The sequence below is a fragment of the Chenopodium album genome, chromosome 21 (assembly GCF_948465745.1).
Source record: "Chenopodium album chromosome 21, dcCheAlbu1.1, whole genome shotgun sequence".
Classification (NCBI taxonomy): Eukaryota; Viridiplantae; Streptophyta; class Magnoliopsida; order Caryophyllales; family Amaranthaceae; genus Chenopodium; species Chenopodium album.
The window spans coordinates 34,570,900-34,584,955 of NC_137854.1; the positions used below are offsets into that span (position 1 = coordinate 34,570,900).

The 14,056-nt window shown below is 42.3% G+C and overlaps 1 protein-coding gene across 1 annotated transcript; it reads left to right on the plus strand.

The window, feature by feature from the left end:
• The first annotated feature begins 308 nt into the window (after positions 1-308).
• LOC145600714 (uncharacterized) lies at positions 309-5,597 on the plus strand. The gene is made up of 6 exons (XM_081656590.1): positions 309-693; positions 958-2,950; positions 3,470-3,839; positions 4,041-4,912; positions 5,150-5,287; positions 5,378-5,597. Exons 1-6 carry the CDS (start codon positions 309-311, stop codon positions 5,595-5,597), a joined length of 3,978 nt encoding a protein of 1,325 aa, XP_081512716.1.
• Positions 5,598-14,056: the final 8,459 nt, after the last annotated feature.

Genomic DNA, 14,056 nt, shown 5'->3' on the forward strand with positions numbered 1-14,056 from the left:
TCTCATTGTGTAGGTTCTCAGCTTGCCGATAGGGGTATCAGAATCTCAGGTCCGAGTTCCTGGAGGAGTTGGGATCAGACAGAAACAATTTGGCGCTAGAAGGAGGGGGGCATTGATCACTTCTATCGCCTAAGAACCTCACACAAAATATATATACAACAATAATCATGGCCGGAAACAATTTAAACAATGGAATACCAGAAGGACAACCCCAGGTGGAGATAGTAGATGAAACCCATACCCTAGAGGGTAATCAGTTCCATATGCCGATAACCCCCCCTGCAGGAGGAAGGGAGGCAGAGGATCCTATGGCAGCATTTACTCCAGATGAATTGGAAACAGCCGCAAGGGTGATGAGTGCAATGAGCAAGAAGAGAAAGGAGGCTGAGGCAGCACGGGCTGAAAGAGAAGCTGCCCAGGCCGATAGAGGAACATCGCACCATCATCAGGAGGAACAACACAATCAGCTGGAAAACTCGTCAAGGAGACCCCGACATGAGTCGTCAGTAAGGACGCATACAACATCACGGCAAGATGAGCAATCCTCGAGCCGTGTTGCGAGTACCAGAACTCAGCAGCAAAGAAGCTCACAAGTGGCAGGTCAAGCAGTACGCACGGTAGTGCAGCTAAGGGCATCCCCATTTGCCCAGCACATCTTAGAACAACCAATGGAGAAAGTGAAAATGCCGACTTGTAGATATGATGGAAGAGGGGATCCGGCAAGATTTATAACGTCTTATGAGGGACACATGATGCTGTACACAAACTCAGATGCAGTTTGGTGTAAGGTCTTTCCGACAACTTTGATTGGGGCTGCAGCCGATTGGTTTAACAACCTTGAAGTTGGATCAGTAGATAGCTTTGAAAGACTGACTGAGATGTTTGTAGGGCAATATGTCAGTAACAGCGTGAGGCAGAAAACTTCTGGAGAATTGATGGCTGTGGAGCAGAAATCAGATGAATCTTTGAGGGATTACATCAGGAGATTTAATAATGAAGCAAACACTATTCCGAAGTTACAACAGGAGATAGCTGTGATGGCTTTGATGAATGGATTAGTTGATTCGGATTTCAAAAGGTATCTTACAAGGAAGAGTTTGCCGACATTGGCGGCAGCGTTCAGCAAAGCTCACGATTACATAAAGAGTGAGGAGCTGTTGAAGACGAGTAGCAGGCATATGGTGGTAGGAAAGGGGCAAAGTCAAAATGAGGGGACCTCGTCTGGAGGGAGCAGGCCGAGAACTCCTGCCCCGGGAAGGGGAGGAGGAAGCCGGCAAGATACCAGACCGACGAGGCTGCCAATGAGATACAACACCTACACCCCCCTGAATGCACCAAGGGCTGCAATCTACTCGGTGAATCAGAACAGAGAAGATTGGTCAAGGCCGATTCCCATGAAAGCAAGGTCGAGAGACATGAAGAAGTACTGTATGTTCCATAGGGATGTGGGGCATTATACAGAAGAGTGTACCCAATTGAAGGACAACATCGAGGAGTTGATCAGGAGAGGGCACCTAACACAATACCGGTTGAATACCGGTAGAAATCAACAACCGGCACAAGCCGTTGAGAGGCAACAGATAGAAGCAAGGCCTGAAAGATCTCAAGGAAGAATAGTCCGACAAGGGGACGCAGGAATACCACCGTTATCTACTGGAAGAGTAGATGTGATAACGGGAGGACCGATTCACGGAGGAACGATTAGTGGGGCAAAGAAGCATTTAGCGGAGCACCGGCATCTGGTTTGTGCTTTGGATGTAGATAATCGTCCTCGGCCGGCATCGATACCACAAGTTGTGTTTACGGAAGAAGATGCACGAGGTGTAGTGTTCCCACATGACGATCCGTTAGTCTTGATAATCAAGATAAATGGTGCCGACATCAAAAGGGTGCTGGTAGATGGGGGCAGTTCAGCAAATGTTTTGTTTGTTCAAGCTTTTAATGAGATGAATATCGGGAGGCAATACCTGAAACCGGTGTCGTATCCAGTAATCGGGTTTAATGGATCAACTGTGAGGCCGGAGGGGAGCATTGTGTTGCCTGTAAGGATGGGTGATGGACCACAAGCAAGAGATGTGATGGCAGAGTTTCTGGTGGTGGATGTCAAGTCGGCGTATAACGCAATTATCGGCAGACCGATAATTCATGACATGCAGGCTGTTGTATCAACCTACCACTTGGCAATAGCCTATGTGTCAAACTTGGGAGCTGTGGAGAAGGTGTATGGAGGCCAGGTTATGTCAAAAGCCTGTTATGTCACAGCTTTAAAGAACCCCGTTGGTAGTGCCACAGTTCCATGCAACCCAACAAGGGAAGGTGAACCGACAGTGCAAGATTTGACAATGAAAAACTTTGATGCAAGACCTGAAGAAACACCAAGGCCGTTGCCGGGCGGAGAAACCGTCCAAGTTGAATTGCAGCCAGGTGACCCCAGTAGAACAGTGAAAGTTGGGGCAGATATGGATGTGGAGACCAGATGCAACCTGATAAGTTTATTGCGCGAGAACGCCGACGTCTTTGCGTTCTCGGCCAGTGAGATGCCAGGCATACATCCTGAGGTAATGGAACATAAGCTGAATGTTGATAGAAAGTTTAGACCGATAAGGCAGAAGAAGCGTAATTTCTCGACCGAGAAGATAGAAGCAATCCAGGCCGAGGTGAATAAGCTCTTAGCAGCAGGGTTTATAGAACCCTGTACATATCCAGAATGGTTGGCAAATGTAGTAATGGTGAGGAAGCCGACAGGGAAATGGCGAATGTGCGTGGATTTTACAGATTTGAATAAGGCTTGCCCTAAGGATTGCTATCCATTACCCCGGATAGATAGGCTGGTAGATTCGACCTCTGGTCATGCCATGCTTAGTTTTCTGGATGCATTCTCAGGATATCACCAGGTCAGCATGCATAAGGCCGACAGAAATAAAACGGCCTTTATAACGGATGTAGGTGTGTACTGTTATAAGGCAATGCCCTTTGGGCTGAAAAATGCAGGGGCAACCTATCAGAAGTTGGTGGATAAGATTTTTGAGAAACAGAAAGGGCGGAATGTTGAGGTGTATGTGGATGATACGATAGTAAAGAGTAAGAACAAAGAAGACCATATAGCCGATCTGAGGGAGACATTCGAAACCTTGAGAAAATATCAAATGAAGTTGAATCCAGAGAAGTGTGTTTTTGGGGTGAGATCAGGGAAGTTTTTAGGTTTCATGGTTAGTGAACGGGGGATAGATGCAAATCCCGATAAGGTGAATGCGGTGCTTCAAATGAAACAACCAAGAACCATTCGTGATATACAGAGGTTAACGGGCAGGATGGCAGGGCTAACAAGATTTATCAGCAAATCAGCTGATAAAGCACTCCCGTTTTTTATGGTGCTGAGAAAGAATAAGGCATTCGAGTGGGAAAAAGAACAAAGTGATGCCTTAGAAGTAGTGAGGAATCATCTTAAGTCTCTTCCCACAATTGCCAGGCCTGAGAAGGGAGAAGTGTTACAATTATACATCTCAGCATCACCAAAAACAATAGTGGCCGTTTTGTTGGTAGAAAGGAAGAGGCAACAACAACTGATTTACTTTGTCAGCCATGTCTTGAATGCGGCAGAACGCAGATACCCAGTAATAGAGAAAATGGCTTTAGCTGTACTAGTAGCAGCCAGGAAGTTAAGACCTTACTTTGATGCACATCCAATAGAAGTACTCACCAATCATCCCCTAGAGAAGTCACTGCGAAAAATGGATACGTCTGGTAGACTACTGACATGGGCAGTAGAGTTATCGGAGTATGAAATAAGTTACAAGCCTAGGACGTCAATTAAGGCTCAAGCGTTATCAGATTTTATTGTCGAAACCACATACACGGATGAAGAAGAGGAGTTGGGAACATGGCAAGTATCAGTTGATGGATCAGCCGCAGCAACGGGGGCAGGGGCCGGAGTTGTGATAACGGCTCCAGATGGAAAAATATTTGAATACGCCATGAAATTTAAATTCAAGGCAACAAACAATGAGGCCGAGTATGAAGCTGCGGTAGCTGGTATGCAGCTGTCAATAGCGGCAGAGGCAAAACGGTTAGTTTTGACAACTGATTCCCAGCTGGTATCAAGCCAGTTTAGTGGGGAGTACGAAACTCGAGAGCCAGCAATGGTAAAGTATTTAGAGAAGATGAAGCAATTGGCAGCTCAGTTGCAGTACTTTGAGATCAAACTGGTTCCGAGATTAAAAAATGCTCAAGTGGATGCACTGGCAAGATTGGCAAGTTCAAGCTTCAATGACTTGGAAAGAACGGTTATGGTTGAGATTTTAAAGCAAAGAAGCATAGATGAGATGCCGGCAGATGTCAATTGTGTTGAAGTGGAGGATCAGTGGTATGATAAAATACTGGCATACATCGTTCATGGTGTAGGGCCAACCGATAAAGGGGAGCTGAGAAGGTTACAGAAGGATAGTGTGTGGTTCGTTATGTACCAAGGCCAGTTATACAAAAAGGGATTTTCATTGCCGTTGCAAAGGTGCATAACGGATTTTGAATCCGCAAGATTAGTAGAAGAATTGCACGAGGGAAGTTGTGGTAATCACCTCGGAGCAAGAGCTTTGTCCAGAGAGGCAATGAGAAGGGGATACTACTGGCCGACAATGATTGCAGATGCGACGGCTTATGTTAAAAAATGCGAAAAATGTCAAAAGTTTGCTCCAATTATTGACTTGCCCCCAAATGATCTGACTCCGATGTTGAATCCAGTCCCCTTTGCCCAATGGGGAATGGATATAGTAGGCCCGTTCCCATCAGCCACAGGTGGAAGAAAGTATCTGATAGTGGGAATTGATTACTTCACCAAGTGGATAGAGGCAGAACCAGTAGCGAAGATAACGACATCGGAAGTGAAAAAGTTTATATGGAAAAGCATTTTCACGAGGTTCGGGCTGCCGATGGCGATGGTTTTTGATCATGGAACTCAATTTGACTGTAAGCCAATCAAAGATCTCTTAATGATGTATAAGGTAAAATTTGCTTATGCAGCTGTATGCCATCCACAGTCTAACGGCCAAGCAGAAGCAGCAAATAAGCAAATAATAACGGCAATTAAGAAAAAGATCGATGACGCAAAAGGTTTATGGGCAGATTTGATACCAGAAATATTATGGGCCAACAGGACAACAATGAGAGAAGCCACAGGTGAATCCCCTTACACTCTAGTTTTTGGAACGGAGGCAGTCATACCAGCAGAAGTCGGGTTGCCGACATTCCGAATTCAGCATTACTGTGCAGATCAAAATGATTTACTCCTACGGCAACAGTTAGATTTCTTGCCAGAGCTAAGAGAAAAAGCAGCAGTTAAGTCAGCTGTCTTTAAAGAAAGAATGTCACGGGCCTACAACAGAAAAGTATCATATAGGCCGTTAAGCAAAGGAGATCTAGTCTTACGAAGAACCGCAGCAACCGGTAAGGGAAATGAAGACGGGAAGCTGACTGCAAACTGGGAAGGGCCTTATCGAATAAGAGATGTCGTCATCCAAGGGTCATTTTATCTGGAAACCCCGGATGGAATACCTCTAAAAAATGTATGGAACTCCGCTGTATTGAAAAAATACTATGTGTAATGAACAAATCCTTATTTTTTGAAACTGATATCAAAAAAGATATCGGTAATGAATGAAGAAGTATTCAGACAATACGCATTGAAATAGGCATCCTCCATTTAACAGACCATCGTTAAGTGGGATGGACAGCTAAAAACCGCTTCCATGAAGATAACAGTTATACAACCTGATCAGTTGTATATGTTAACTCATGAGGTTGCTGGTTCAAAATATAAATACCGGCCAAATCAATTCGAGTATACGCCGACATGAGGCGTAGCTCAGAAAATGATCGCCGAGAGGGTACCTAACTGGCTAAAACAACACAGCAGTAGGTGACCAGTGTTATAATCTGAACCAGCAACAACCGTTCGCTTTTATGTTCGCAGCTCAGTGTGCATAGCTCTAGCGTGAACTATGTACACTGGGGGGCACAAGGAATGATATGGCGTTCAAATGCGTTGTGATATCCATAGTATGCTGATAAGTTTTTAAAATATGCTGGTAATTTTTATATGCAATTTCTCGAGCCAGGTTTTAGATCTGGTATCTTCGGAAGCTGGCGTCTTTAAAAAAGGCTTCTAACTGGAAGTTTTCGGATTTCAGACAAAGCATTAGGCAAGTAACTATTTTTTGCAATTTTTTATGCATTGAAAACTAGCAAGGCGAGGCAACATGATTATCATAACCTTGTTTAAAAACAGGCAAACTAGAAAATGATAACTAAAGAGTAACACAGTTATGATAAAAGTATAGAATTTTAAAGGCAAATGGCAGACGGTAAAAATAAAAATAAGTTTACACAACAGATAAAATTAACAGCCGACAGGCATCACCACAAAAGAGGGGTATATGCCGATAAAACAGCACTGTCAAAACATGTTCATACATACAAAAACAATAAGAGAGTTACGGCTGGTAAGGCCCAATGATACAAGACCCACAAGAGGATGTCGGTGATGACTGCCCGCCCCTTTAAGATTGAGCATTCTCAGGCGCTGGGGAATCCAAAATGCTGGGATTGCTGGGGCCGTCATCAACAGTTGGCGCCAGGTTATACAAGTCCTCATCAGAAAATTGCTGCGCCTCAAAGCCAGAAGGGATCTTGTAGGCTTCCTCGCCGAAAGCCTTTTCAATTTTTGCCCAATCATCCTTCTTCCAACCGGCGGCGTGAGCAATACATCTCTGAGCAGCGGTCCAACCTCCATCAAAACGATCTTGGAGCTTGGAGCAGAACTCATCAGAGGCTAGATAACGGCCGACCGCTCTCCGACGAATACCAGGTTTGTCGGCTTCCATCTTTTAAACCTTTTCTTCAAGGCTCTTAATTTTAATCCTGGCATCCCGGAGATCTTTTTCAACTGAGGGAAGCCGCTCAACGACCTTATTTTTCTCAGTGATCTGAGTCTTCAAACTTTGCACCTCTAGCTCGAGATTGGCAACCCTCTCAGCCTTGATCTTCAGCTCCGACATCTCTCTGTCGTCTTTCTCTTTTATTTTTCTTAAGTCATCCAAAGCTTTTTCAGCATTTTTGATGACTTCCTGCATAGCACTTTCGCTGGCGGAGGCTTGATGATGCTTCTCCTGATAGTAACGATACATCTCAACCAGCTCTGTGCCAGACATGACGGCCTACAGAAATGTATATATAAGCAAAAATAGGGAAGCCGAGAACACTACATAAAAATATATATATATAAAGAAGTAAAGTAATAACATATATACGTACCTTCATCATGTTGTGCATGTGAATAGCAGCAAGGGGGCCGATTGAACCAGCAGGTCTGTCCATTGGCAGTGTCAAATTGCTCAACAACCGATAACCGAGATTCCCACCTTGCATTGGGTCATCGGTTATCATAGATTCGTTCCGGCCGACATCCATAGCAGGTTGCCAACGGTCGCCGGAATGGCCGGGAGGGACAGCAAACCCCTTCAGAACTTCATCTGGAAACCTTCCAGAAACACGTTCAATCCATTGATTGGACCGATAAGTCAAGGCTGGGATGCTAGAGTCCGACCCAACCGTTGTAGGAGCAATTACGGTGGTTGCCTGAGGTAAACGGGGAGATTCAGCAGAAGTGAGATCTTCGACCTCAATACCCTGAATAACCTTCTTCACAACGGCCTCAGGGCTTTTAGCTTTGTTAGCAGTCGGGGTCTTTTCAGACACCGACTGGTCTTTCTTCTTCTCGGGCGCCGATTGCTCCCTTTTCTTTTCGGCTCGCCCTTCAGGTTGCCTGGGGCTGGAGATCGCAATGCCGCCTCGCCGGTTGGCTAGAGGTGTTAGTTTTCTTTTCTTGGTATTTTCATCGGCCATGATCTCAGCTCTTCTCTTGGCACTAATGGCTGGAGCACGCCCGCAAACGGAAGCAAGAGTATCGTAGGGGTCGGAAGCTTTCGGGCAGCGCTTGATAACCCTTGTCCCGTCAGAAGATAGGCCGAGTTGTCTGTTATCTAACTTGTCAATACCTGGTGAAAAGGAATGTAAATTCAATCAGTTAAATGCGAATATATATAAAAAATAATAATAATAATAATAATAAAAGGGAAAGGAAGGTAACACCAAACAAGAAAGCTACGCCGTTTTCATTATGAAAAAAGAAAATGAATAATTAGTGAATAAGAGTAGTAAAGCCAAGAAGGATAAGCTATACCATGCTGGTCAGTCCAACAAAGACCGACACGAGAAAGCGGCGCGTTGCCCAGAATGTAACTCACATTCGGCACCCACACCGCAGGAATAAGACGAACCTTGCCGTCACCTTCGTCATGTTCAGAGATGTTAAAGTAATTGACAGCCCTCTCTTCATGTTTCCCGAGATCTCTCTCGGGGATTGAATCAAAGTGGGGATGAGGCTTGAAAAAAGTTCTCCTCAAAGGAAAATCCTCTGGGACTGATATGAAGAAAAACTTATCCTTCCAACCTTTGCAGCTAGATAATTTAGGATGGACGGTATATTTATGAGGTAGGGTATATAAAGACCACCACCCATCTGATTGACCATCTCTCTTTAGGGTAATAAGCCGCCTGAATACATTAAGGGTTAGAGGGAAGTTCCGATATAGCATAACCCAAACTGTAGCGACAACGGCACGAATGGTTTGAGGGGTTAACTGAACCAGGCAAACGTTCCAAGCCTTCAAGATTTTAGCAACAAAGGGATGTAGAGGAAAGCGGAGGCCGAAATCTAAGTGCTTCATGTAAACAGCAACGGAACCAGCTGGACAATCCAACACTGAAGCTCCAGATGGAGGGAGAGACAACTCATACCCATCAGGTAAGTTAAAGAACTTTTTCGCACGACGACAATAGTCCTTTGTAATTGCCGTTTTCCTAAAAGCTTCACTTATCTTTTCCTTTGCTACTTTTCCGTCGCTGGCAAGAACCATAGGTTGTCGGAACTCAGCCCTATCAGTCTCAAAACTATACCCCTCGTCCAGATTCTCTTCCTGGATAACCTCAGCCGTTAAATCAACAATGTTATCCCTACTCTCATTATTTACATTATCTTCCTGAGCGTCGTCATCTCTTAAAACTGAGTTGACGGCAGAATCATGAACAGGAGATGACGGACCTTCTTCAGGTGTCAAAGGGATATCATCCTCAAGTTTTTCTTCAGAAGAACTTATAACCTGACCTTGTCCAGGTCTTTTGCTAGATTCCGCTGCCTTGGCGGCCTCAGCTGCTTTGGCTGCTTTGGCGGCCTCAGCGGCTTCACGGGCGGCGGCTCGGGGTTGATAACTTGTACTCTTTACCCTTGGCATGGTGTTTATACCTATATTGCCAACGTTAGTGCCGTATTGATTAAAATATCGTCTCCCAGTAAAGCTGCGTAAGTGATAACGGACATTAATAGGCTCAACGTCAAGAATTTCAGTATCGGCAGGGATATCAGGATTAGTAGGGTGAAGGGCACTTTCACGGTGGGCAATGGTCCTATGTATCATAAAAGCGCGTTTTTCTTCTTCAGAAGATAACGTCTCAAAAGGATAGTCAATATTATCAGAAAGGGAAGACGAATTACCCTGATTACTACCGGTTTCTTTGCCTAAAGATTGCCTAATTAAACGACGCCTAGCAGTACTAAGGTTAGGAAAATTCTCTTCAACACTATCTTCAGACATTTAATTGAATATAAGAAAATATAAAAAAAAAAAGAAAAGGGCATGAAAAATCAGGGGTTAGGGTACAAAAATACCTTCGATAAAAATCGCGGATTTAACGCCTCCAACTGATAAGGAAACGACGAAGAAAGAGAAGATACGCCTGAGGAGACGGAATGCACAAACCGAACGCGAAGAAGATAAGAAAGGAAAGAACTTTGGTCGGTAACTTAAACTTTTTCGAGAAAAAAAAAAACTAGGAAAAAATGCGAAGTAATGAGGAAATGGCGAAATTCTGATCTAAAGAGAAGAAACTAAAAGGCCAATTGAAGTGAAAGGCGGTTCAGAGATCTGACGGCTGTTAATTGACAAACTTTTTCAAAAAGCAGCGGCAGGATTTGTGACACGTGTAAAAATTTTTCCGCCCAAACAAACAAAAAAAAGAGAGAAGAAAAACGGTTACACTACCATAACGTCCACCTTGCACTGAATAGACCTTCTTAGGGAGGAAAACGGAGTTTTTCGCTCCCAGGTTTTTTATAATGAGTTGACCTTGTATGTTATCAGCACACAAGGTCACTTGGGGAGGAAAACGGAGTTTTTCGTTCCCAGGTTTTTTATAATGAGTTGACCTTGTATGTTATCAGCACACAAGGTCACTTGGGGAGGAAAACGGAGTTTTTCGCTCCCAGGTTTTTTATAATGAGTTGACCTTGTATGTTATCAGCACACAAGGTCACTCGGGGAGGAAAACGGAGTTTTTCGCTCCCAGGTTTTTTATAATGAGTTGACCTTGTATGTTATCAGCACACAAGGTCACTTGGGGAGGAAAACGGAGTTTTTCGCTCCCAGGTTTTTTATAATGAGTTGACCTTGTATGTTATCAGCACACAAGGTCACTTGGGGAGGAAAACGGAGTTTTTCGCTCCCAGGTTTTTTATAATGAGTTGACCTTGTATGTTATCAGCACACAAGGTCACTTGGGGAGGAAAACGGAGTTTTTCGCTCCCAGGTTTTTTATAATGAGTTGACCTTGTATGTTATCAGCACACAAGGTCACTTGGGGAGGAAAACGGAGTTTTTCGCTCCCAGGTTTTTTTTAATGAGTTGACCTTGTATGTTATCAGCACACAAGGTCACTTGGGGAGGAAAACGGAGTTTTTCGCTCCCAGGTTTTTTATAATGAGTTGACCTTGTATGTTATCAGCACACAAGGTCACTTGGGGAGGAAAACGGAGTTTACAAAAGTTTACCCTCTTTGCCCAATGAATAACAAAGAGTACTAAAAGTAGCAAATTAAAATGATACTTCTCAGCAAAAGAACATAGAGCTTGAAAATATATGAATGTATAGAAACTAATTTGCCTAGATACAGGCCAAGCGATTACAATGAATTTTGACAAACGATAACACTAGTAATGAAACTTTGTTAATACACAGTACTTAACAGAGTGCAAGAAACGTTGTTACAATAAAATTGTTTGTTTTGTTAGGTTCAGCATGTCTCCCATGATTAACTGAGCACGATGATGAACGATCATACGTCCTCACTTGGGGGGCTAATTGTATGGGATGATATCCGGGCATGACCGATATCTTGCGAAAGCACGTGACCAGATCGCAAGAAGACGCCGATATGTTACAGAAAGAGGACATGTCGGCCTGCCGCAATTTAACACGTGGCAACAGAAACTCGACACTTGGCGCAAAAGGTTGTGCATGGGTGAAAGCCACCTGTCAAGGTAGATTACTATAAATAAGTAGGTAAGACCTCATTAATAGGGACAATTAATGACTCTCTCTCTCTCTCTAATCTCTCTCTACTTTCTTTCTCTTACTTATCTTCTCATCTCAAATACTTTCTGACTTTATCATCGGAGTGGTTATCCCCGGATCACCCTGGGGTTAGCTAACTTCTTCTCATTGTGTAGGTTCTCAGCTTGCCGATAGGGGTATCAGAATCTCAGGTCCGAGTTCCTGGAGGAGTTGGGATCAGACAGAAACAATATCTCATTTATTTAATGTTTAGCATTAATTCATCTCATGATTATACTTTGATTATTTAGCCTTCTTGTACCTTGGTTATAGGTTTCGTGACAAATTATGTAAAACATTTTTTTTATGCTAAAGTATTTAACCATGTAATACTCTAGCTAGAATTTTATTTGTTTCGGTTTAATTTGATTCTACTTTTATATATAAGGGGACGTATTACTTACTCAATATAAGGTGTATACAATACTACAAGCTACCTCCATAAATACAACTGAAAATTCAGAGTAGCACACTGGACATAAGATTGGTTACTTAAGTCTCTCAAAATGTTAAAACGGTCCATTTGAAGGTAACTTTAATAATTTTTATTTTAACTTTAATTCCTTTAAGGGTAACTTTTAATTTGTAAAGAGTTTGAGTTTATTTTAATGTGTAATTTCTAATAAATACATAATATGATTAATTCAATACATTATAAGTGTTTTAACAGGAAAATTTTATGTTAGGAAAATAGTAACTTTTGTAGTATATAAGGGTAACTTTAAATATTTTTGGAATAACTTTAACTTGGCTTACAATAAGTTAAAAAAAAGACCGCCTTAATCAAGAATTTGTGCATGTGAAATATGAATTGTTCCTGTAGTTTCTGTCCTGGCATCCCCTGAAACCATAACCCATGTTTTTAGAGACTGGAATAGAGCTAAGGAGTGCTGGGATGCTTTCCATCCCCCCTTAACTGACCAAAATCTTGACCTTGTGACCTGGCTTTGTGAAAATCTTGACCTGACTTCCAACCATAATCTCCTAAACCTTCCTTGGAACCAGTCTTTTGCCTTAATAATTTGGAGAATGTGGTTAAGAAGGAATGAATGAGTTTTTAACCAGAAGTCCACCCCTGTCTCATCTCATATCAATGTTGCAAAGTCTTGGGCAGTTGAGATATCTCTTCTAGGCCCATATTCCAACAACATCACCTAGGCCCTAAACCCTTTTCAACGCATTCAATTGGGACCTAGCCTGCACATAATGGTTGATGCTTCTTTTAAGGAACGGGGTTGTGCCACTAGCATTGCTTGTATTTGCAGGGACTAGCACAATCAATGGGTTAAGGGTATTGCCCTCCACACTACTTCTAACTCAGCTCTCATGGCTGAGACCATAGCTATCACTACTGCATCAGCATGGGCAGTGAAGGAAGGATGGGTGGATGTGCAAATCATCTCTGACTGCAAAGAGCAGTTCAAGGCATTAATCAGCAAAACAAAGGCTTTGATGAAATGGGGAATCATTATTTGTTTTGGAGGGACCTGCTAAAAAAGATACCAAGGGGAAGGCTGTTCAAAGGGCCCATGGATCAAGTTAAGGAAGCAGATGTGGTGGCCAAGCAAGCTATGCAGCATCTAACAACCTCAAGTAGGGAGGAGTGGAGCTTTGATAATATTTTGGATATCTATGTGCAGATTGTACCTCCTATTTTATCAAATGAACTTTGTAATGATGGCAACTATTATTTTGGCACTAAACTTAACACGTCCTCTAATCAAACTGTAACTTTGGGTGCTTTGACGCCACTTTTGAACCCACCTTAGATGACGGTGGTGTTAGTTGTAATAGGGGAGGGCCCTGTAAACGATTTGATGTTGCAGATGTTATTAATATAATCTAGTTCTCCTTTCTCCAAAAAAAACAAAAAAAAAAGTATACACTAGGGCAATTTTTACTAAAAAAAAAGAAAGTATACACTAGGGCAATGATAATTTTATTATCTGTTGATCGATCTGTTATCAACTACAGAGTATGTACGTTTTTAGTTTTTTAATTGCTTTTTAGCCTTATAATAAGTTCCCTTCGTAAAAATAATAATAATAATAATGATGATGATGATGATGATGATGATGATAATAATAATAATAAATAAATAAATAAGCTACAGAGTATGATTCAACAAAATATTTCTACATAATTATCCTCTTTTTCAAGAAACAAAATTTGTGTGTGCGCCCATAAATTCAATTGCAAGACGGCTATCTTTTAGCGCTTTTCATCAAAATAGTTAAAAAAAATACTAAAACATTCAATTAAGCTTTTATTTCATACGACCAGACAAAGGATAAACTGATAAACCCTACATGAGCTTAAAATAATACTCAAACACAATGATACATGTATTAATAATTCTTCCATATAAAAAGATCTTGTACATAGAAACAATGCTGAATAAAATGCATGAAAATATAAATACCCCATCATATAAGCTCATTAAAGAGCAAAGGGGGACAATCTTAGCAAGACGGAAGGCGTAATTAAGCAGGATTCTTAACAATGGTGGTAGAATAAAGGTTTGGAGCTTGATTCAAATTCATCTACAATCAACCTCA